The 22978-nt window shown below is 54.7% G+C and overlaps 1 protein-coding gene and 1 long non-coding RNA gene across 4 annotated transcripts; one reads left to right on the forward strand and one right to left on the reverse strand.

Moving 5' to 3' along the window:
• Positions 1–3291: 3291 nt before the first annotated feature.
• LOC102452864 (zinc finger protein RFP-like) lies at positions 3292–8891 on the reverse strand. The gene is made up of 8 exons (XM_089771204.1): positions 8033–8891; positions 7653–7748; positions 6922–7152; positions 6542–6564; positions 5804–5916; positions 5065–5085; positions 4738–4764; positions 3292–4397 (listed from the first exon to the last, which is right to left on the reverse strand). Exons 1-8 carry the CDS (start codon positions 8447–8449, stop codon positions 3838–3840), a joined length of 1488 nt encoding a protein of 495 aa, XP_089627330.1. The 5' UTR covers positions 8450–8891; the 3' UTR covers positions 3292–3837.
• Positions 8892–10235: 1344 nt separating this feature from the next.
• Positions 10236–15385, forward strand: LOC149522589 (uncharacterized). Of its 3 annotated transcripts, none has more exons than XR_016347381.1 (3): positions 10236–10664; positions 13461–13654; positions 14795–14901. It is a non-coding gene; the product is annotated as an uncharacterized LOC149522589 (long non-coding RNA). The 3 variants fall into 3 exon arrangements; XR_016347380.1 differs by lacking the exon at positions 14795–14901 and adding an exon at positions 15195–15385 and having other exon boundaries at positions 10237–10664; XR_016347379.1 differs by lacking the exon at positions 14795–14901 and adding an exon at positions 15198–15383 and having other exon boundaries at positions 10238–10664.
• Positions 15386–22978: the final 7593 nt, after the last annotated feature.

A 22978-nucleotide genomic window follows, 5' to 3' on the forward strand; every position in this document is an offset into this window, starting at 1 on the left:
GGGCCAGAAAAATCCCTCAGCTGGAACTAGACAGGTCCCGAGGGTGCCAGAGCAAGGAGGCCCAACCTGTTCCTAGGTGTCCAGTGCTACTGGTGGTGCATGGCCACACGGGGGTCGGTGCACACTGCATCATTCTGCACGTGGACAAACAATGAGGGACCACTGGTCCTGGGGCTGCTTCAACATCTTCACTAATGAGCTGGGATGGGGATGGGTTTGCAGCTGACACTGAGCTGGGAGGGTAGATATGCTGGGGGGCAGGGATTGGGCCCAGAGTGACCTGGAGAGATTAGAGGATTGGTTCACAAGAAATCTGCTGATGTTCAACAAGGACAAGTGCAGAGTCCTGCCCTTGGGACGGAAGAATCCCAAGCATTGTTACAGGCAGGGGAGCGACTGGTTAAGTAGCAGTTCTGCAGAAAAGGCCCTGGGGATTCCAGTGGATGAGAAGCTGGAGCTGAGTCAACAGGGCGCCCTTGTCGCCAAGAGGGCTAACGGCATATTAAGGTAAAATAGGCGGAGCATTGTCAGGCGATACAGAGAAGTGATTATTCCCCTTTAGTCAGCTCTGGTGAGGCCTCTCTTCCAGCTCTGTGAGGCTATGATTCTAGGAGGACAGGACAGGGGAACAGGACACCAGTGGGGCAGGGGGCAAAAAACATCATTTTGTGGACAAAAGAAATGAAGCCAGGGGTGGGGGGCACACTCTGGTTTTTGAAGAGCATCTTGGCAGCCCCGGTCCTGAGAAAGACGTTCTAATGGAGCAGGTTAGACTGACATTTAATTTGAATGTGGCTCATGTGTAAAAGCCCTTGCAAAATACAAAATACTGCTGTGTTTTGGCTGTGCAACATTTACAAGCCAACACACAGCTAAACATCAACAACCAAGGGTGTGTCTACACTGCAATGCTATTTTGAAATGACTAGTGCAATTCCAAAATCACTTTGTTCGCGTCTACGCAGCAGACCATTATTTCAAAATAGTGTTGAAATCCTGTCAAGCTGGAGGATTTCTTACCCCGACTCCTGTAACCCTCATTGTACGCGGAGGAAGGGAAATCAGAGGAAGAGGGCTCTATATCGAAGTAAGTGCAATGTAGACACTCCCTATTTTTATACAAGCTATTTCGAAAGAGGATATGCAATTGATGTAGCTCAAATTGCATCGTGATTTTGAGTTCAGCCCTGGAGTGTAGATGCACCCTTTGGATAAATTGGCTACCATCCATTCAATAGGTTATAAGGAAATAAATCGGTCTATCTCAACTATGGGAAAGGAGAAACTTACTAGGGGTTGACAACCAGCATGAAGGGCAACCTATCGTATGGCTGGAGGGTCGATTCACAACATGAAATTATATGGAAAGGCCTCGTTTGTGGTGTCACTTCTCCAAGTTTCTGTTTTACTTCTGTGCATAGCACTGCGGGACCCTCTGTACTAATACTTGCCCCGGTCTTTCAGAACACTCTGTCTACGATGAATGAGGTGACAGATCGTAACGGCGATGGCCCGAATAGGAGCCTGCTGCTCTCCACAACACCCCAGTAAAAAGACCAGACTTCAACACCACAGTGGGAAAGGATTGTTCTATAGCTGGGTTTAAGGCGGTGTCCTATGTACGGTTCCCTGTAAGCCCATTCTCTGCCCACCAGAACACCTACTATAGGCTCCAGGGAGGCGGGGACCATGTGCCCTCCTGCCTCCCCATGGCACAGCCCCACCTCCCCGTGGTGATGGGTGGGGGCTTGGCTCCCATGGGGGTGGGGCTGGGCCTGGGCAGCAAGGGGCGGGGTTAGGGCTTTTCCCCAGCCCTACTTTCACCCACGGTGCCTGCTACTGGGGAAGGCAGCTGGCCAGCCCCCACTGAAGAAAGTAGCTGAGAGAGAGAGGAAAGGAGGAGGCAGGAGCCCTCTCCCAGCAGGCTGGCCCTGCACATCCTAGGCCCCAGTCTCACCCTACTGCTCCCTGCAAACCACTTAACCTGTCTCTGTTTGGGGTCGACTGGCCATGGCAGTCAGCTAAATGAAGACAGGCTGGGTTGCTGAGAGCATCCAGTGGCCAGCACTCGAACACAGCACCCTGGTATGATGTGCACCACGCTCAAGTTCGCCATCCCACAGCAAACAGCCCCACCTGTAGCCTTCTCAAAAAGGAGCCTGGGGCAGCTGCAGGGACGTTGTGGGCTCTGGAACAAGGTGGGTGGAGCAGGAGCACTGCTCACAGGTAGAGGAATTAGCTCAAATGGTGGAGGGCTTGCTAAGCATGCAGAAGGCAGGGGAATTGATACCCATGTTCTCCAGTGATGGAGATTCCCCATTTCTCTTTCCCCATAGGGCTAAGGGCTTCCAATAGCCCCTCCCACTTCCTACCTGCTCTCCCCAAAAACCAGCCATGCTGGGGCAGAAAACTACAGGGCCCCAACCCCACTCTCCCTTCAAGATTTGTGTTTAAAAAACAAAGGCGAATCTGGGTAACTTTCTCCTCGATTTAGACCAAAATTCATGCAAGTGGTTTGTTTTTTGTAGCTCTGCACCTCCTGCACCTCTAGGCTGTGTCTACACTGGGCCACTTATTCCGGAAAATCAGCCGCTTTTCTGGAATAAGCTGCTAGCTGTCTACACTGGCCCTTGAATTTCCGGAAAAGCAACGACGCTCTACTGTACAAAATCAGCCGCTATTCCGGAAAAGCTACACTGCTCCCGCTCGGGCATAAGTCCTTATTCCGGAACACTGTTCCGGAAAAGGGCCAGTGTAGACAGCCCAGTAGTCTTTTCCGGAAAAAAGCCCCGATCACGAAAATGACGATCGGGGCTCTTTTCCGGAAAAGCGAGTCTACATTGGCCACAGAAGCTTTTCCGGAAAAGCAGCCTGCCAATGTAGACGCTCCTTTTCCGGAAAAACTGAAAACGGAATGGTATTCCGTTTTAAGCAGTTCCGGAAATTCATGCCAATGTAGACACAGCCCTAGAGACTCTGGGACAAAAAAGCACATGGGAAGAACCCAATTCTTCCTTTCTTTCTTTGAACATTTTATGGTTTTTTCACCTATGAATGTTCAAAGGTGCAGCACAGTATGGGGTGTATGTGCCCTGCTTTCTAGAGAGAGCTGGTCAAGGCAGGAGAACAAGGGAGCAGCTGCATACCTGTGTGGCTGCGCTGGTTATGACACAGGGACATTGTTACTGAACAGTCTGACAATGCCATAACAAATTGGGTTCTGAGAAAGGTTTTGGATTGCTTGAAGTGCCACAGCTGAACTACACACAATGCTCTGTAAACAAGTCAAACATCGATATTGATGTAAGGGAAGAAAAAGATAAAAAATTCCATTTCTAAAAATAGATTTTTAATACAAAGCTGTTGAACTGTAAAGGAAAATGTTCTTGTGCAGACACCTTGTTACAATGACAGGTTTCTAAATTAGTTGTTTTTTCTTTCATATTTGACACTGAGATTTCACAGCAGTAGAAAACTCTGACAGGAGTGAAAGTCCCCTCCCTCCTCATCTCGGGCAGGGGATGGGGCAAGGTGAGAGCAGCAAACCCCACCCGCTGTCTGGCCGCATTTCGTACCAATTTCAGCCAGTGCTTGGGTGCAGCAGACCTGGGGCAGGGGGGAAAGGCAGCCTGGGTTCTTTCCAGCCAGGGGGTCCCATTCACCACACTGGGCTGAGCTGCCAGGTGTCTGGTTTTCCACTGGAGGCTCCAGTTGCAAAGGGAAAGGGGCAGCGACTGGTTGGCACAAAACATCCAGGTACCTACAGTAACTGGCTCCCATCAATAGGGGGAGATAACAGCAGCGCTGGGAGGGGCCAGTCGGTGTTGTGGGTCACTGTCAGGGGCAGGGATTCCCTCTGGCCTGGGCCGGAACCGGGCAGATGGTCAGGGGAGCCGCGTTGGTGCCCCCAGCGTTGAGACCAGGACAGAAGAAAGGGCGGAGCGTCCCGGAGAAGGTGTCGGTGAAAGTGAAGAGATGGGACCTGTCAGTCACATTGTAAAACGAGACCTCGCCCGCCTCGTAGTCCAGGAAAATCCCCACTCGGCTGGGCTTGGCGCTCACGGGGAGGGGGGTGGAGGGGGAGGTGCCGGCTTCGTATCCCCCGTCCCTCAGCCACACGGCCCAGTATCCGTTCTTAGGTGATGCTGTGACCTTCCCCTTCCTGCTCACAGATTCCCTGCAGACCCCCAAAGTCCACTCAGTCTTGTCCCCCACCCCCACCTCCCAGTAACGTCTCCTGCCCGCGAACCTCTCGACAGCCAGCACATTGATACAATAATCAAATCTCTCCGGGTTGTCGGGCAGATCCTGGCGGGTGTCTCCGTATCTCACACGTTTCCGATCCTCAGACAGGACGAGGTCGGGATGAGCCGTGTCTGGATCCAGCATCACGTCCACTGGGGAGAGAGTCACAAAGTCAGGGCAGGGGGCAGGGGCGGGTCCCTGGGGTCAGCGGGAAATTAACCTGCCCCCCCGTTAATCACTGTGGGTATGTCTACACTACCCTCCTAATTCGAACTAGGAGGGTAATGTAGGCATACCACACTTGCAAATGAAGCCCGGGATTTGAATTTCCCGGGCTTCATTTGCATGAAGCCGGCCGGTGCTATTTTTAAATGCTGGCAGTTCGAACCCTGTGCCGCGCGGCTACATGCGGCACGGAGTAGCTAGTTCGGATTAGGCTTCCTAATCCGAACTAGCTGTACTCCTCGTGGAATGAGGAGCAAGGCCAGTTACCTGCAAATCTTCGGGCTCGCCTGAGTCCTGGAACAAGCAGAGAAAGAGAAGTGAGAATTCCCACTGCAGGCCCCCCCCCCCCCCCCCGGGAGGGGAGCAGGGACGTCTCGGCCCCTCCCGCCACCCCCAGCTCTGCCCCGGCTCCCCACAGAGCAGGGTCCCACCGCCTCTGACTCCCCTTGGCTGCTATGTTCCACACTCCCCAGCTGGGCTCCCCCCTGCGCTGATCCCCTCGTGCCCACCCAGCCCAGGGGCTGCTCCAGGTGGGGGAACAGGCTCCCAGCAGCTGCCGTGCCTGGTCCTAGGGCAGTGCCCCGGGATCCTCACCTCTCTCCGCAGCCAGCGCCCCTGGAAGGGAAGAGAAAAACCCGTCACTGGGGGCTCACGGCCCAGCTCTGCCCCGCGCTGCCAGAGGGTCCCTGGGGAGCAAGGCCCCGGAACCAGCTTCTCTCAAGTGTTTCCATCCCCAGCCACGCAGCCCCTGGGATTTCACATGCACCAGAACAGGGGAGGTGCCCAACTCCTATGGCACCAGTGGGAGTTCGGGGCCCAGCTTCTCTGGGGCTTCTGCAACTCCCGCCAGGCACCAGTGTGACTCACTGGGCACCTGCCTAGCTCTGAGTATCTGGCCCAAGGGGTTCAGACACCGGGCCCAAGCGCGCGGCTGGTGTCAGCCAGGGAGGCTCCACGAATGTCCAGAGAGCTGGGACTCGGGCCCTGAGTCTGTGACAACGTCTCCCACGGCAACCAGCTCCCAGCATCCCCAGAAACCTCCCCCTGCCCCTCGGCCCACGCAGGCTGGGCTGGGGGACTCTCTGCTCGGCAGCAAGAGGGGGTGGCCGCAGGGACAGCAGGGGAGGCACCTGCACTCCCTGGGCCTGTTCTCTGCCATTCGCATCCTGCTGGGATCCTGCCGTTCTGCTCAGAGTAGCTCCCTGCCCCTCTAGGGCTCAGGAACCCGCCAGGCCCCCAGGAGCAGACCCTGGGGTCTCAGCTGGGCCTTTCCACCCCCCTCTCCACACCCCCAGACAGTGAGAGAGGAGCCCCCAGCAGCGCCGCCCCGTACCCAGGAATCCCGTCACGGCCCCCTGGAGACTGTTCTCTCTTGGGAAGTCCCGGATTCTCCGCTCCAGCTCTGGGCACTTGGGCGCTGGATGTGGCAACATCGCTGCCTCGCCTCTGCAGAGACACGAGGGTGATATTGGTCTCCCTCTTCGCCCTCCCCCTCGCAAGCCAGACAGGGGAGCTGGTGGGGGCTGGGCCACAGGCAGAGCTCACAGGGCCCGGACTGCTGCTGCCCAGGGAGTTTTTCCTGCTGGCACAGCCTGGGGGCCTCTCTCCAAGCCAGAGGGAAAACAGCCTGTACAGCACCAGGCCCAGCCCATGTGCCCCCTAGAACCTGGCTGGGCGGCTCCCAGGGCTGAGAGAGGGGCCCGTTCTCCAGGCCCAGCCGCTCCTCAGGTTCTCTGCTCAGCCCCCAGGGGCCGGGTCACTCGCCATGGGGTGGGGGCTGTGGGATGGGGACACTCCCCCCAAGGCCTGGCCTGGGACACTCGGCTCTTTCCCCACAGACCCCCTCAAGGGCCAGGTTCCCCATCCCAGAGCTGTGGGGCAGTCCCCTCCCAGGGTGCCTCACACCCCCACAGCGGCAGTGGCCCCAGGACGGTGGGTACGGAGGAGGCAGGGTTCAGAGGGTGAGGCAGTCCCATGGTCAGGGGCTGGGGCTGGGGATGGAGTCACTGCCCGGGTTCTGAGCCTGCTCCCAGCATGACGGGGGGTGGGGGCAGATGGAGCCCGGACGTACCTGCTCACGGCGCTTCTCACACCCTAGAGGGGAAGGAGACAGAGCAGAGAGTCACTGCCCATGGCCCAGCCCGGCCCCCTGCCCCAGAGGGGTCACACTGCTCCCCTGCCCCACTGGTCACTCCCCCAGGTGGCAGACCCTCTGAGGGGCTGTGCTAGGGGGAGCCGAGCCCCTTTTACATCAGCTGCTTTGCAGGAGGCCAGGCCCACTTTTTCACCAGCCTTCCCAATGGGCCAAACTCCTGCCTCTCTGCAGCCCTGGGACCCTGACCCTGAAGCCACACCGGGCCTTGCTCCCTGCGCTGAGTTACCCTGCGAGCCCCCAGTGACTCAGGGGGTCCCCTCCACACTGGGCTCCGGGTGCATCTGACCCCATCTCACCTGCAGCAATTCCAGCGCCGGCTGCCGACACGTCTCCTCCAGCTCAGAGATCAGGGCGCTGAGCCGGGAAATCTCCTCGCCCAGACGGGCGGCGTGTTCCTCCCTCCTCCTCCCAATCTCCTCGTCCAGCTCCCCCAGCCGGGTCAGCAGGAGGCGCTCTCGCTCCGCCAGGAACTTCCGCAGGCGCTCGCACTCCCAGCGCACCAGCTGCCGCTCCACATCCGTCTGCCTCTGGGGGCGCAGAGCGGGCAGGGCCGGGACGCAGGTGAGCGGGGCCGTGGGAAGGGGCAGGGCCTTGTCCGAGCTGCAGGGAGCGTTTCACTCGGTGTCTTTCCCAGGCTGGCTGGGTCTGGCCCAGGGCTCGTCCCAGGGCAAAAGTGTCACCGAAAATCACCCCAACCCCAATCACTGCACCAACAGACTGAGGTGCAGCCCGGGCCTTGGGAAATGGGGCCCAAACCAGCCGCTGGCATCCCTGGGGTGTCTGACACTCACACCCAGGGGTCAGCACAGATCTTCCCTCAGCCTGAACCTGCCACAGCTGGGCACATGCAGCACTTTGACAGGCCTCACCCCTGCCCCCCCCATTGGGAGAGAGGCAGAGCCAGAGGCTGCTCCCAGCAACCCTGGGGTGAACCCACTGACCCCAGGGGGAACTAACACCAGCGTCCCCCAGGAGCCTGACATCCCCTCCCCCCGTGCAAAGCGGCTGGGCAGGGCCAGGCACCTACCAGGAGCCTCTCGCTCTCCTTGGCCCAGTCGGATTCCAGGCCCCGGAGCGCGTCTCTTTCCTTCTGCAGATGCTGCAGGCGGCTCAGGATTTGCTCCTGCAAATACAGACAGCGGCGCTGGGGGCTGCTTGGGGTCATTGGCTCGTGCCCAGTGAGAACAGCACCACGGAGCAGTGAGACTGGGGGAGCAGGTCCCCCCCCTCCAGCCCACGGTAACTCCCCAGCAGTGCTGCTGTGCCTGGCCCAGCTTCATGTGGCTGGGTCGTGTTCCCAGGCAGGCCCCTGGCTCTACCCAGGGCAGGGCAGACACACGCAGGGGGCTCTGTCACTGCAGAGAAACTGCCCCTGTAACTCCCTGCCCTGCAGAGCCTGGTCCCTACCTTGTACTCCTGGGCAGCCTCCTCGATGGGCACTGCCTTGTGTGCGCGGTGCTCCCGGGACGCTCTGCAGATCATGCAGATGGGGGCTTGATCCTCCTGGCAGAAGAGCTTCAGGGTCTCCTGGTGCCTCTCGCACCCTGGCTGCCCCTTGGGCGCTGGCCTCACCAGGAGCCGCAGGCGTTTCACCAGATCCACCAGGTTGCCCAGCTGGTAGTTGGGGTGCAGGTGTCTCTGCGGGATGGTCTCTCTGCACTGAGGGCAGGAGAAGTTGGGGTCTGACTCTCCCCAGTACTGGCACAGGCAGGCCCGGCAGAAGTTGTGCCCACACTTGATAGACACTGGGTCTGTGAAATACTCCAGGCAGATGGGACAGGTTACCTCATCCTGGAAGCTCCCGGCCAGGTCCCCAGCAGCCATGGCCCCTCCGCAACCCTGCCCTGCAGGTTAGTTTTGCTTTCTGAGGGTAAGGAAGCAGTGTAGCCTGTTCAAGCTTTTTTTTTTTTTTTTTTTTAAGCAGGTTGTACAACTGAGAGCCAATCACACTCGCTGGACTGAAATGAAGAAAGAAAAAGAAAAAAAAAGAAAAAAACCCGCCAGAGAAGTCAGAGCCCCAGAAATGCCCCAGACAAGCACCAAGCTACCTAAGAAAACTCCCAGGCAGTTACAGACACACAGAATCTTGCCTGTTTAAAAGGCTCAGGGGGAGCCGTGTTAGTCTGTAACTAAAAGAAACTTAAAAAACGAGTTTTCATGGGGACTGCCCACTGCTCTGTGTTTGTTGTCTGAGGCAGTGGGTTGTGCCATGGAAGCTCATGATACTCTCCAGATTTTTTGCTAGTCTCTCAGATGCTACAGGGCCAGGGGTTTCTTAAGGCACCCAGAAACTGGTGCAGCTCTCGTTTATAGGCGTAGGCAGGAACTGAATGACTGTGTTCCTTACAGTAAGCTGGGACTGTGGAGGGACTCTGTGGTGTCTATGCAAATCGCTTGCTCTGCTGTGCTTAGGTGTGTTAAATCTCCACCGGATGCAGTGGGGTTTTGCTCAGTGTCATCAAGGGGCCCTGTGGCCATTGTCAGTTACTGAGAGAAAATCCTCTCAGGTTTGGGGGTTTTCCTCGCAGGTTTAATTGCAGCATCGCCCCCTTTCAGGAGAGAAGCTATTGCCCTGAGTCATGCTCCTCATTAGGGGGGCTAAAGGGTGGAAGGATTAACCCTCCCATTTATCCCTCATGTTTTACAATCAAACTCTGTTCCCCTTTGCACCCAATAAAAGTAACATGCTGCTGAGGCATGTGACTCACCCCGTCATTAATAATTGTCAGAGCCTGGACTCATTTGGGGACCAGTGTCCCCCAGCTACTAAGGCAGGGCTGGCCACCCCCAACAGGCTGTTTTACTGTCCCAGATGAGGGGGAGAATGGCAGTGCTAAGGGCCACCACCACCCCAGGAGGCTGGTTTCTGTTTCATTGCCCCATTTCCCAGGGCAGGACCCAGAGTGCTTGCCCCAATCCCTCACGTTCCCCTCCCCTCAAGCCCCACAAGCTTAGGACCAATGATCCCAAAAGGGTGGGTGGCTGCCCCAGGCGAACTGTATCTGTGCCAGTGACAGGACACAACTGGGTCACTGGGGTCCAGGGCCGAGCCACCCCCCCACTGAGACTCAGCCCCACTCTGCCCCTCCCAGCTGCTGTTCCCCCAACTGCCCTGGAGTCTTCTGGCTCCATCCCCCACCCTGCCCCTGTGACTATGTCCCCCCCCCCCAGGGCGCCTTCCTGGGTCAGAGGCTGGGCCAGGCATGGGGGGGGGGGGGAATTTGGCTTCCCAGCGATTCACTCCGTTTTGATCCGACTCCCCCCCCCGTTCGCCCTTTTCTGTCCGCCCCCCCCCCCCCGCCTTGCCCGTCCTCAGAGTTGCTCTGTCCCCCCCCCCCTTCTGACACGGGCTGTGACCCGCTTTGGGGGCCCCCACGTCAGACCAAGGGCAGCTGCTCCCTGGCCCCAGAGCCCGCACGTCCCCCCCCCATTACTAAGGGCAGAAACCCCCTGGGGGCGGCAGCAGCAGAGGGGGGCGGGGCTCTCCCGCCCGGGGCTCAGCGCAGGGGAACGCGCAGCAGCACGAGCCCCGCCCCCGGCAGCCCCTCTGGCCCCGCCCCCTCCCCGGCACGTGGGGACCCGCCCCCTGTTGTGACACGCGGTGCCCGGCCCCGCCCCCAGCAGCTGCTGCAGCTGCCGGGCTTGGGGCGTCCAACCCCGCGGGGCGGGGGCGCGGCCAGGCAGCTCCGGGTCTGAGCTAAGCCCCGGCGCTGCTCCGGGAGCGGAGTCACGGATGCGCTGCGCACGCGCGGTCTGACCCCGCCCACCCCCTTCCTCAGCGCCCCGGCCGGGTTTTCAATGCGTCTCTCCCCGCCCGTCGCTCCCGGCCCCTGCCCAGGCCCCGCTGCGATTGGCCCCTGGGCGGAGCCCGCAGCAGCGTCTGACTCCGCGCGCGGGTAGAGGCCGCTGCCGCCACTGCGCATGCGCCGCGCACTGCCCGGGGCGAGTTCTGGGGGAGCCGTTGGGGCCGTTACTCGCCGCGCTGCTGCGGGCGGTGCCGGGACGAGCGCGGGGCGGGGGACTTGGACCCAAATCTCTGGTGGGGGCGGCGGCTCCTTGTCACACGGGGGGAGGCTGCGCGGCTGGTGCGTTGGGGACAAGGGCTCCACCTTCCGCGGGCGGGGCGCGGGGCCAATGGCCGGGCCCCCCCGTGTAGCGATGTGAAGGGGCGGGGGCCCGCACGGGGAGCAAATGCTGATGGGGTGTCAATAGACGAGTCAGTGACCCCCCCCCCTTCTGTCAGGCGAGGCAGGGCTCACAGCGAGGGACAGCCCCATGCTGCACCTGTGCTGATTTGACTTTTGGGCCTTATGGTTACTGCGGGCCTCGTTCTCACTCCTGCTCCACCCCCACATAGCTGTGGGACCAGGCTCAGTACTGGGGCAACCTTGTTGTGACATGGCAGCTGTTGGGTGTGTGGCTGTGCCTGGCTCCCAGCAGCGGGGCAGGACAGTGGAGGGGGGCCGGGGATGGGTTTTGAGGAGGGATGGCAGCACCACCCATCTGGCACTTGTAGGCATCAGTGTATGGGGGTCTGTCTGAAGGACACACAGGCTGTGGGGGAGGGGACAGACTGGCAAGGCTGCGGGGGTTGCAGTTCAGCTTGTGGAAATTGGGAAGATTGGCACTGCTGGGCTGGGAGAGGAGGAGTGGTTGTGACCCACCATCCTGTGCTGCTTGTGGGTCAGGTATTGGGTATCTGGAAGCAGGGTCTGCGGGCTCTGCTCCAACTGTGCAATGGCCTTGCCTCAGGCTGGCTCAGTGCTGCCTTTTTGCTCTATTGTTGCTCATGGTGAGAAACTGCTGGATCCCTAAGGGCTGTTAAGTCTAGTGCTGGCCTGGGCAAAACACAGCTCATGAGCCGAATTAAACCCACCAAGCCATCAGATCTGGTTCACGGATACTGGGGGAGCCATGGGCTGGTTCAATACCTGATATGCCCCAACTGCAAGCCATTCAGAAAGCCCGGAGGGGAGGTGTCAGGTGCTGCTTTCACCCCCAGGACAATCTTATTGCCTGACTTCTGGCCAGAAAGGAAGCACTGTGCCCTATCCCCTTCGGCTCTTAATTATTCACACACACACACACACACACACAGGCTATGTCTACACTGGCACCCTTTTCCAGAAATGCTTATAATGGAAAACTTTTCCGTTATAAGCATTTTCGGAAAAAGCGCGTCTACATTGGCAGGATGCTTTTCTGGAAAAGCACTTTTTGCGGGAAAGCGTCCGTGGCCAATCTAGACGCGCTTTTCCGCAAAAAAGCCCCGATCGTCATTTTCGCAATCAGGGCTTTTTTTGCGGAAAAGAAATCTCTCCTGTCTACACTGGCCCTTTTCTGGAACAGTTTTCTGGAAAAGGACTTTTGCCCAAACGGGAGCAGCAAAGTTTTTCCGGAAAAACACTGACGATTTTACATTAGGTCGTCAGTGCTTTTCCGGAAATTCAAGGGGCCAGTGTAGACAGCTAGCAAGTTATTCCGGAAAAGCAGCTGATTTTCCGGAATAAGTGGCCAGTGTAGAAACAGCCACATGGTCCTGGAGCCTCTGTGAGGGTCGGGCAGGCTCCCTGCTTGTCTGAGAAAGATGCTTGGCTGCTGGCCAGGAGTCATTCACGTAAGTTTCCTGGCGAGAGCTTGCCTCTGGCATCCCAACCTCTCCCCTTCAATGTCTGACACCACCCCCATATTCAAACTCTCTATCCTCCTACATCTATATATGCAAGAGTTTTCAGTGGTCAGACACTCACAGCCCCTTATTAGTTCACTAAGATACTTGTTTAAATTAAAGTTACTTTAAGTTTCCAAGGAGGAGTTGGCTAATCCAGTGCTCCAGGTCACACCTGCCTCCTTCACCAAAACTCCCTCCCAGACCACTCTCACCCTCCTGCATTGCAATCCCTTACCCCAGCCACCCTTCTGCTCCCAATATCCATCCCAGAACCTGCATTTCCTCTAGATAATGACATGAAAGAGTGCAACTCCAGTGCTTCCCAGAATCTTAGAGTGCTTCCCCCCGTCCCCCACACATCAAAATATATTGCTCACCTCTGGTCTAATGGATACGGCTCAGGGAGAACCAATAACTGAAAGCTGAAGCTAGACAATTTCAGACTAGAAAGGAGGCACAAATGTTTGCTAGGGAAGAGGGATTAGCTGCTGAAACCAGTGAGCGAAGAACTGGTGGATTCTCTACCTCTTCATGTCTTCAGATCAACACTGGGCAATTTTCTAGAAAACACACTATAGGGGAAACAGAGCTTTGTGCCTGGGTAATTGGGCTAAGTGTAATGGCTTGTTCCACAGAGGGGGTTAGACTGCATGACTAAGGATATCTTCTGACCCCATAAATCTATGTATTTTAAGATCTCATCCTGCAAGCACTCAGTACATGTGTTTAATAAGCACCTGAATACTTGTATTAACTTGACTTACTCTCTCTTGTGGAAAAAATTTATAAAGTCTATCAGATGAGAGAACCATGGTTTGTTGCAAATCAATGAATGAAGACTAAGCACCCTAATTTTAATGGGTCTCCATGTTCAGGCAGGTGAATGTTTGGCTTATCGGAAACACTGGGTGCTGAGAACTGAATCCCCATTGTTGCAGGCATAGTAATGTTGTAACTCAAGCTAGGTACGGAGAGAAAAGTATATGGATTAGGGATCTAACTGGTTTGCGCTGTTTATGAAATAGACTTAAGCTTTTGCCCACAATTGCTGAGTCTAGTATGTCTGTCACCAGGGACAGAGTCTGGGCAGAGTGGGGGTATAGAATGGAATAAAGTCCCTTATGAAATGTCTCCAATTGCTCTTGTCCCCCTGCCATGCTGTAGAACACCCATGTCTGTCTCCAGCTCAGCCCCCGGCCTGCAGAGCCTGGAACAGCAAATGACCGTGGTGGATCCGGTGAGCTTCCAGGAGGTGGCTGTGTATTTCTCTGAGGAGGAATGGGCCCTGCTGGACCCAGGCCAGAGAGCTCTCTACTGGGATGTGATGCAGGAGAATTATGAGGCCGTGAGCTGTTTGGGTAAGGATTCCTGTCCCCTCGGGTATGAGAAGCTGGGTGGGCTTTAGAGCAGCTGGGTTGGGTTTGGTTCAGGGTCTCTCATTGCCCCCACCACTATTGTCAGGAGTATCTCCCCCGTAGTCCTGGCACCTGTGTGAGAGACTGTCCCCTCCACAGCCCCTCCCAGGGGAAGCAGGATCAAGGACATAACAATGGTGCTGCTCTTCTCACAGCCAAGGTCTCCATGTGCTTCTCCACCATCTTGCCTATATAGTGCCTTGGCTGGAGGAGTCAGTGGAAGGGCCCAGGCAGGAACAGCACGTACCAGAGTTGTAGGGCTGGGTGCAGCTGTTATTAGTGCCTGCAGGGTCCCCTTGTGCTTTTGTGCTGGGTCCCTGGAAGGAAGGTGCGCACTGCCCTGGCTGGCCTTGGAAGTTGAAGCTGTTGTGGGCAGCTGGCAGGGCTCCACCAGGCACAGGCAGTTGGGATCAGAAGTATGGAGCCATAGGCAGACATAAGCAACCAGCCAAGGGTTCATTTTGCTATTCACATCACTTCCTCTGCTTCCTTCTGGCCCAAGTAGAACATCTGAGCCAAAGAGCAGGGCAAGCACAGCCCCGGCCAGGAGCTTTGTGGACAGAGCCCTGGGGGAGCTAGAACTCTGCTGGGTCCTTTCTCTCCAAGTCTTAGTGACCTGCCATGTGGCAGCTGCAGTCTGAGTCCTGCCTAGGGGCCTCGGTGTCAGATGTGCCAACCTTCCCTAGAGCTCTTGGGTAGATATACACTTGCTTCCTCCTTTGAGGGAGGAATGCAAATGTAATCAGACAAAATTGCAAATGAAGCGGGGATTTAAATATCCCACACTTCATCTGCATAATCGCAGACTGCCCGTCCCCGGGCAGGACAGGCCCTGAGGGAGTTGTACCCTAGAGTGTGCAACTGAGTGCTCAGCTCACCTGGGGTAGGCAATTCCCGAGGCAGGGGTAAGCACTTTTCCTGCAAGTAAGTGTGTGCTGGGATCTTGTACCAGCCAGATCCCAGTCCCTGCAAGGTGGGGAAGGATTGTCTCAGGATAAGCGACTGCGATCATGGCTCTGGAATCAGTAATGGCACAGACCTTAATGAACAAGATCAACTCTTGTTTAATTGCATCCTGAGCAGGGTTTCCAGTCTTCAAGCCTCATGTGATCTCCTGGATGGACCAAAGGGGAAAACTGCGGATCCCTGCTCTCCAGGGCAGTGAGGAAGGGGACAACAGCAGTGACACCCATCCAGGTGAATGATCAGCTAAACTGACTCAAATTAATTTGTGTGTCCTCCTAGCAGGTGTCACTTGTGCATTTTAGTCAGTTTTCCCTGATCCTTCAGTCTGTCTTGAACTCCAGTGTGAGGGTGCTGGGTGGAGGGAAGAATTATGGGAAGAAGGGTGAATTCTGCTCATGGTGGTTCAATCTTTCCAGCTATTATTTGGGCATGTTCCCAATTTCCTGTTTCTGTTTTAGAATTTCCTTTCAGCTCAGCACAGGGAATGACTCCTGCCTGGATTCTCTCTTTGTCCCAGCAGGTGATGGGATGCTGAGTGAGAACCAGGAGAAGAATCTTCAGCAGGAAGGACTTGAGCGAATGGCTGCTTGTGGGATGTTATTGGGTAGATCTGAAGGGCATGATTCTCATAGTCTTGAGCAAGCAGAGACCTGTCAGAGTCAGTGCAGCCCTCACAGGTTGCAGGGAAACCATCCAGGACTGGGACAGGGTAAATCCAACAACAGAAGCAGAGGTTTAAAAACAAACACAAAAACTGTTCAACAGAAAATCCCTCATCAACAGTTACCCTGTGCTAGCAGTGACACTGCATCTCTTATTACACTTGAAAGAGCCCTCACAAGGGAGAAACTCTTCAGCTGCTCTGACTGTGGGAAATGCTTCAGTCGGCATTCAAATCTTGTTAGACATGAGAAAATCCACACAGGGGAGAAACCCTTCTACTGCTCTGACTGTGGGATATGCTTCAGTCAAAGCTCACTTTTTCTTCTCCATAAAAGAGTCCATGCTGGAGAGAGACCTTTCATCTGCTCTGGTTGTGGGAAATGCTTCAGTTGGAGGTCACACCTTGTTATCCATAAGAGAACTCACACAGGAGAGAAACCCTTCAGCTGCTCTGGTTGTGGGAAAAGCTTCAGTCAGAGTTCACTTCTTTCTATCCATAGGAAAACCCACACAGGGAGAAACCCTTTATCTGCTCTGACTGTGGGAAAAGCTTTAGTTGCAGCTCACACCTTAATAGACATTCTAGAAGCCATACGGGGGAGAAGCCCTTCACCTGCTCTGACTGTGGGAAAAGTTTCAGTTGGAGATCAAATCTTCTTACCCATAGGAGAACCCATACAGGGGAGAAACCCTTTATCTGCTCTGACTGTGGGAAAAGCTTCAGTTGTAGGTCACATTTTAATAGACATTCGAGAAGCCACAAAGGGGAGAAATCCTTCAGCTGCTCTGACTGGGAAAAGCTTCAGTCGATGCTCACTTCTTATCCATAGAAGGACCTGCACAAGGGAGAAACCCTTCAGTTGCTCTGACTGTCGGAAGTGTTTCAGTTGGAGGAACATTTTTTTAGACATAGAAGAACCCGCATGGGGGGGAACCCAAAATCAGAGGGTTTTTTTTCCTGCGGGTCAGTGATCCCCAACCAAAAAACGATTCTCCGCTGCTGCCTTAAATAAAGCAAACGTTTATATCTTTTGTGTTGGACATAATGTTTACTTTATTTAAAATGAAGTTTGACAAAGTAACACAAACAAGTCAAAATGCTTAATCTGTTTTATAATGTAAACTAAACTGATCTCCCCAGCTGCAGCACTAGCAAAAAGGCTCAGCTGTAATTATATAAAAGAGAACTAGATACATTCATGGAAGGTAAGTCCATTCATGTCTATTAGCCAGGGTGGATAAGGAATGGTTGTCCCTAGCCTGTCTGTCAGAGGGTGGAGATGGATGGCAGGAGAGAGATGGCTTGATCATTACCTGTTTGGTTCACTTCCTCTAGGAAATCTGGCATTGGCCCCCTGTCAGCAGACAGGATACTGGGCTGGATGGACCTTTGGTCTGACCTAGTATGGCCATTCTTATGTTGTAATTAATGGTAAGTGTCCATTAGCAACAGGTGATCCATAGGGTGTGCCGTGGAGAGCCGCTCCCCCTCCCCCAGGATAGTGGCACGGCCCATGGCAGGAGGGTTAAATCTTTGCACACCCCTGTTCTAGTTTTTCTAAACAACTGGCTCAGCAATCCCTAAGCAGGGCTGTGGTCCGTAGCTCAGTGGAGGTCACTTTATTCTGATCAGTCAGGGTGTGAAACTCCAGACTGAGGGTGAGTTTCAGAATCAGGGCTGCTGTGTGACTAGACGAAGCCCTTTGCCTTTCTCAGCCTTTGTTCTTCCCTCTGTCAGTTTGGTGTAACAATTTTCTGCCTGCACCGTGGCGGGGGCAGCTGGGGTGCTGTGCAGAGCCATGTGAGGATGTTATTAGCAGCAGGTGTCTTTTCACCTGGAGTCAGTACAGATGTTGGGGTGTGTGTGTGTGTGTAGTAGAGCCCTGTTCTACCCCCTCTTCCATTGTGCTCCTTCAGGCAGGAGCAGGAGCTCTGGGTGCAGCGGCTGCACCAGCAGCTGCTCCAGGACTAGGCATAAGTTTAGTGAGGAAGGGAAATTGGGTTAGAGTTAAGGGGAGATGCCTGGCTCTGGAGAAGGGGAAAGTAAGGGAATTGGGTGGGAGGTGCATATTGTGTCCCAGATGCGCGTGGCAATAGTAGCAGCAGCAGGAATGGCGGCATGGCTCTGGTCTGGGACCGGAGCATAAGGTTGAGGGGGGAGGGTGTGCACAATGTGCTGGCTGCTCAGAGCACACGCCTCATCTGGAGGGAGATACGTGTCTGTAGCTGTGGCTCCAGGATCTGAGAATTAGGTTAGGGCGGGGTGGGAGTGTGTGTGCCTGGCTCTAGTCTGGGGGAAGGGAGGAGGATTGTGTTGGGGGGCATCCTAGGCAGCATGTCTCAAGGCCGGCGACTCAGCGCACATGTTCCAATAGCTGGAGGGAGACGCATGGCAACTCTGTGACCCAAGAATTAGATTGGGGAAGGAGATTGGGTTAGGGAGTGTGTGCCTAGCTTTCAGGTAGGGGGATTATGTGTGTGTGGGGAGGGGGGGGGGCTGTGCCTGACTCTGGGGAAGGGGAGGGAGCTTGGGTTAGAGCAGGGGAGGAGCCTGGGAAAGGGATGGGTAGAGCAGCCCGTGTGCTTCCTGAGGTCCGGGATCCCCAGGTACTGACCCCAGCTGTCTCTGTCCCCTCCCCCTCACATGAGTACCCTACCCCCACCCGCACAGTTGAGGCCACATTAGTGAGGATTAGGGTTTTTTGGAGGAGTTGTTCTTTGGCATCTCAGTTGTGTGGCCCTGACCGACTCTTCTGTGGGTCAGTGACTCCTGACTCAAAAGAGGTTTCCCACCCCTCAAATAAAGACAATGTTGAAAGGTCATAATATTTTATTTAAAAATGATGCCTGGCCACCAAGCCCTCATCTAGCCACAGCATCATAACATTCCAGCAACCTCCCTCCACCCCAAACCTGAGCCCTTCATACACTGGAACCTCCTGTCATGAGCATCTCACATCCCCAGTGTTCTGCCACAACACTCCTGCATCATCCACTCACTGCAAATCTGTGTCCTGAGCCCCTCATGCACCCCAGCCCAAACTCCTGCACCCTCATAGCCACAGCCCTAACCCTCCACCTGACCCCCACACTCTCCAGCCTGGAGGCCCTCCCTGAGCCAGTATCCTCTTCTCTGCTTCCTCCTGCATCCAAATTCCCTCTCAGAGCTTGCACCCCTCACACCTTCCCAGGGCTTTTTTTGTGATGGTATGGCCCAGGATGGTGTACCAGCACCTATTTCAGCAACTCCTCCCAGCTACGTGGTTCTTCACGCTCTATCCACTGCTGTTTTGGCTCTTCATCTCTAACAGGTTGGCCACCCTGCTATAGGCCTTCCAATAGGGCTATAGAAAAAACATATTGTTACAGACCTTTCCAGGCCAAAGACAGCAGGACCACCAAGCAAGAGAAAGCACAATAAATGCAACTGTGAAGTGACTTACACTCTCAATCTTCTGATCCACAGTCAGACACCTTATCCTTTAGGCCATGCAGTCTTGCCTGCTTGCCAATGGACTACTTCCTGGCTACGTCTACACTGGCATGATTTTCCGAAAATGCTTTTAACGGAAAACTTTTCCATTAAAAGCATTTTCAGAAAAGCACGTCTAGATTGGCAGGATGCTTTTCCGCAAAAGCACTTTTTGCGGAAAAGTGTCTGTGGCCAATCTAGACGCGCTTTTCCACAAAAAAGCCCCCATCGCCATTACTGTGCTGTCTACACTGGCCCTTTTGCGCAAAAGTCTTTCAGAAAAAGACTTTTGCCCAAAGAGGAGCAGCATAGTATTTCCAGAAAATCACTGATTATCTTACATGAGATCGTCAGTGCTTTTCTGGAAATTCAAGCGGCCAGTGTAGACAGCTGGCAAGTTTTTCCGCAAGACCAGGGGATTTTGCGGAAAAACTTACCAGTCTAGACACTGATGCTATGTGTAAGCAGGGAAAAGTCTACCTAGTCCATCAAGTTTTATTATTTTCCTTGTTTGGGGGGTTTAGAAATCGTGTCTGAGCTGGTGAATTATTTTTTGTAACTCAGGATTGCAGCCCAGGGATTTTTCCTCAGTCTATGTTACTTCACGGCTATCTACCACCTAGGCAATGTCTATACTTCACTTCTCTTCCGCAAAAGCTTATGGAAATGAAGTGCTGATTAGCATATTGCCGTACTTAATCTGCCTAATTAATTAGAGTCCATTTTTGTGCAAGAGGCTTTTGCGCAAAAAGGAGCTGTGTAAACTGGGGCTTTTTCTGCCTCCTGCTTCCCCTGACTCCAGCCTAGCTCTGGGCTACTTCCCTGTTAGCCCCATGGGACAAGGGGAAAAGCAGAGGGCCATTTAAGAGTTTGGTTGGGGACAGCGACATGTGCATGCCATGATGTGGGAGGAAAGAGTGTCACATGGCTTTCTGCTAAAGCTGGTATTTAAAAAACAAAAACAAAAAAAAAACAAAAAAAAACAAGCAGCTGGGATGGGGCAGCTGGAGGGAGCCAGGAGAGCAGAGGCAGCCTGAGAGCTGAGAGTCATAAGTGCCCACCATACTGCTACCAGTAGGTCCCATGGCATAAGGAGCAGCACTCAGGTCTTTAAAGTCTGCAAGCTGAGTTCAAGTCTCAGGGGGACCTACCTGGGCTGGTTACTGCAAAACCCTCCTCCTTCATGTGCTTTGGATTCCTTGTCCTCAAGCTGCTGAAAAAATAACCTTGTACCTGCTGCTGGGTGTCTACTGCCCACTGGTGTCTTGTCTGGCTGGCTCAGTGGAAGGCTGGGATGTGCTGTGGCCATGGAACCTGCCAGCTTGTGGAACCTGCTGAGGCTGTGTGTGTTGCTGCTCCCTCCTGATGTCACATCTGGTTCTAGCAGCTGCCAGGCTCTGCTTATTGCCCCCTTACACTAAAGGGAGGGAGTCTCAGGACCAGGACTCAAAGAATGTGGGTTCCCTGATTCTGAGAAAGGTGAAGAAACCTGTTTTACCCCCTGCACTGGCTCTAGGCTGAGGTAAATCCGACTCAACACACCTTGGTTGTGGAGCTATTGCCTTGGATGTAGGAACTGTCTGGGGGAGCGAGCAGCACAAGTGAGAGGCTAGACCAAGGTTCACTCATTGTTTTTTGTGGACCTGCCCCTCCTGCACTGCTAGAGATTCTGGAAGAAAGAAGACACATGAGAAGAACCCAACTTTCTTCCTTTTGCTGTGACATGGGTGGATCTCACTCAGGTTTGACTCAGGGGTCCTTCTGCATGTGAAGCACCTGTGACAACCCCTGTGCTGCTGGGTGCTTCAGCCCCTCACCTGGGATGCCACCCACTTCAGGGAGCACATGCCCTGACACTTGTAGAAGGGCCAACCTGGACAAACCAGCCTTTATTGTGCACCTTTTGCTAGCTCAGTGAGTTGCGTGGTACGCTGTCGTGTGTGCTTAGCAAGTGATCCGTAGGTTGCTGGTTGAATTCTGGCTAAAAGGAGAGATTTTATTTTCCTCCAGCCTTAGCAAGGTAGTTGACAAAAAGATTGGCAGCTAGTTCCCACAATCACATTTCTTGGGCTGCATAGGCCTGGAGACCCCGCCAGGGCTAGAAGGCTGGAGGGAAATGGGGAACGGCTGCACTTTGGAATTCAAAGGTGTTGTCTGGGACCCTACATTAGAACAGTTTCAGAGACACTCTTCCTTTTTCGGAAGAGGCTTTGTCAACATTTGGCCCATCTACATGGGCCCAAATGTGGGAAAAGCCTCTTTTGGATGGGATAGCTCAGTGGTTTGAGCATTGACCTGTTAAACCCAGGGTTGTGAGGAGGCCATTTAGAGATCTGGGGCAAATCTTTCAGGGATGGTACTTGGTCCTGCTGTGAAGGCAGGGGATGGGACTTGATGACCTTTTTCAAGGTCCTTTCCAGTTCTAGGAGATAGGTATGAGGAATACAGAGCTTCCAAAAGAACACACCCACTTTTTTGGAAACTGATACGAAAAAGTGGACCTGTTCCCTGGATGCAGCAGAGTTTTTCAGGGATACAAGAGGTATCCCAGAAAAAGTCTGTATTGTAGGCCTAGCCAAAAAGGGCATCATGGCTTAGCTGGCCAAAGCACTTGCCTTGTAAGCAGAAGAGCCTGGTTCAACTCCCAGTGGTGCCTTGTTGCAGCCTTTGCTCACATTTTCCCAGGTCCTTCTGGGACACAGAAGAGGCTTCCCCTGGCCACTCATGGAACTGCTGGTTCAGGAAAAGGCTGATTGGGAAGAAGGAAACCACAAGCCTGGAGCAGGTGCAGAAGCTGCTGTGACTGGCACTGGCAAGGCAGGGCTCTCGCTGCAGTTGCTGGGACAGGAGAACCAGTGCCACACACCCTTTTGATTCCCTGGGGTGCAACCTCTGCAGCTCCTGCAGCCATGGAGAGTGACTCTCCTCCCCCTCCCTTGGGATGGGCAATGGCAACATGTGAAGCAGCTGGGAGAAAAGTCCCAGAGAGCAGCCCCATTGCTAAGCTGACCAAGGCACCTGCCAAGTATGGGGAAGGTGAGGGAGGCAGCCCCCAGTGGTGCCTGGACAATATGTCTGCTTGTCCCACTATCCCTCAGTACATAGCTGGAGTTGGCTTCCTTCAGTCAAGCTTTGCATTCTCCCTACAGTGGGAAACCAAAGGGAGAAAAGAGCAGAAGTGCTGGAATCTGGTGGGGGTGCCCTTTGAGTTTGATTTCGTGAGTCTTAGTTGGACTTGCTAAATCAAACTCCGTAAGATCGATTATGCCCATTCATCCCCATCTGGACATGGGTTTTGTTCTTCTGCACAGCCCAGCCCATGGAGACCAAGGACCTGCCAATGGGCATTCAGATCCCACCCTTGTTGAATTGTCAGAAACAGAAACCAGACACACAGCGGGTCTGAGCTGGTTCCAGCTGAGGGCCGGGTTTGCCTGGTTTATGTGCATTGGCACAGGAAGGCATTAAGGCAGGGCTACTCAACACATGGCCTGTGAGCCACATGCAGCCTATGGCCCATTTTTATGCATCCCGCCATGCCTTGAGCTGCTTCCTCGGCTGCCTGCCTGCCTCATTACTGTGGGTTCTTGCAGTAGCACCTCCTCAAGCTACTGGCCGGCAGGCAGGAGGGCAGGAAGAGGTGGCAGCAGAGCATGCTTGCTACATCACCCACAGCAAGAGCACCTCTCCATGCGCTGCATGGTGCTGCACTGAGCCAGATCGCAATGGCACGTGCACAGGTGTTGCCGGGTGGCAAGAGGCAGCGTGGGAACCAGGCAGTAAGGCCAGGGTGAGAGAGGTCCGGGTAGGGTTACTGTACATCCAGTTTTTCCTGCACGTCCTTGTTTTCACATGTTAAATCGCCATCTGGATAGATTTTTTTAAAAGGCAAAACATATCTGGGAGTTTTTGCCTTGCAAAGGGAATTGGGGAGGGGGCGATGGCAGGTGCCTTCAATGGAACGTTTGGAGCTGCAGGCTGGAACCATTCACAGCCACTCTGCATATGGGCCCCAGCACCTGGAGGGAAAAGCACCTGGCTCTGGTGAGATCCAGGGTGTTACCCTCTGCCCTGCTAGATTTATGCCTCTTCTGGAGGGAAAGGGCATTGTGTTAGAGCAGGGTAACTGGGGGCAGGGGGGTGCCTGGCTCCAGGGAAGGGTTAGA

The sequence above is a fragment of the Pelodiscus sinensis genome, chromosome 19 (genome assembly GCF_052426305.1).
Source record: "Pelodiscus sinensis isolate ZL-2025 chromosome 19, ASM5242630v1, whole genome shotgun sequence".
NCBI classification, from domain to species: Eukaryota; Metazoa; Chordata; order Testudines; family Trionychidae; genus Pelodiscus; species Pelodiscus sinensis.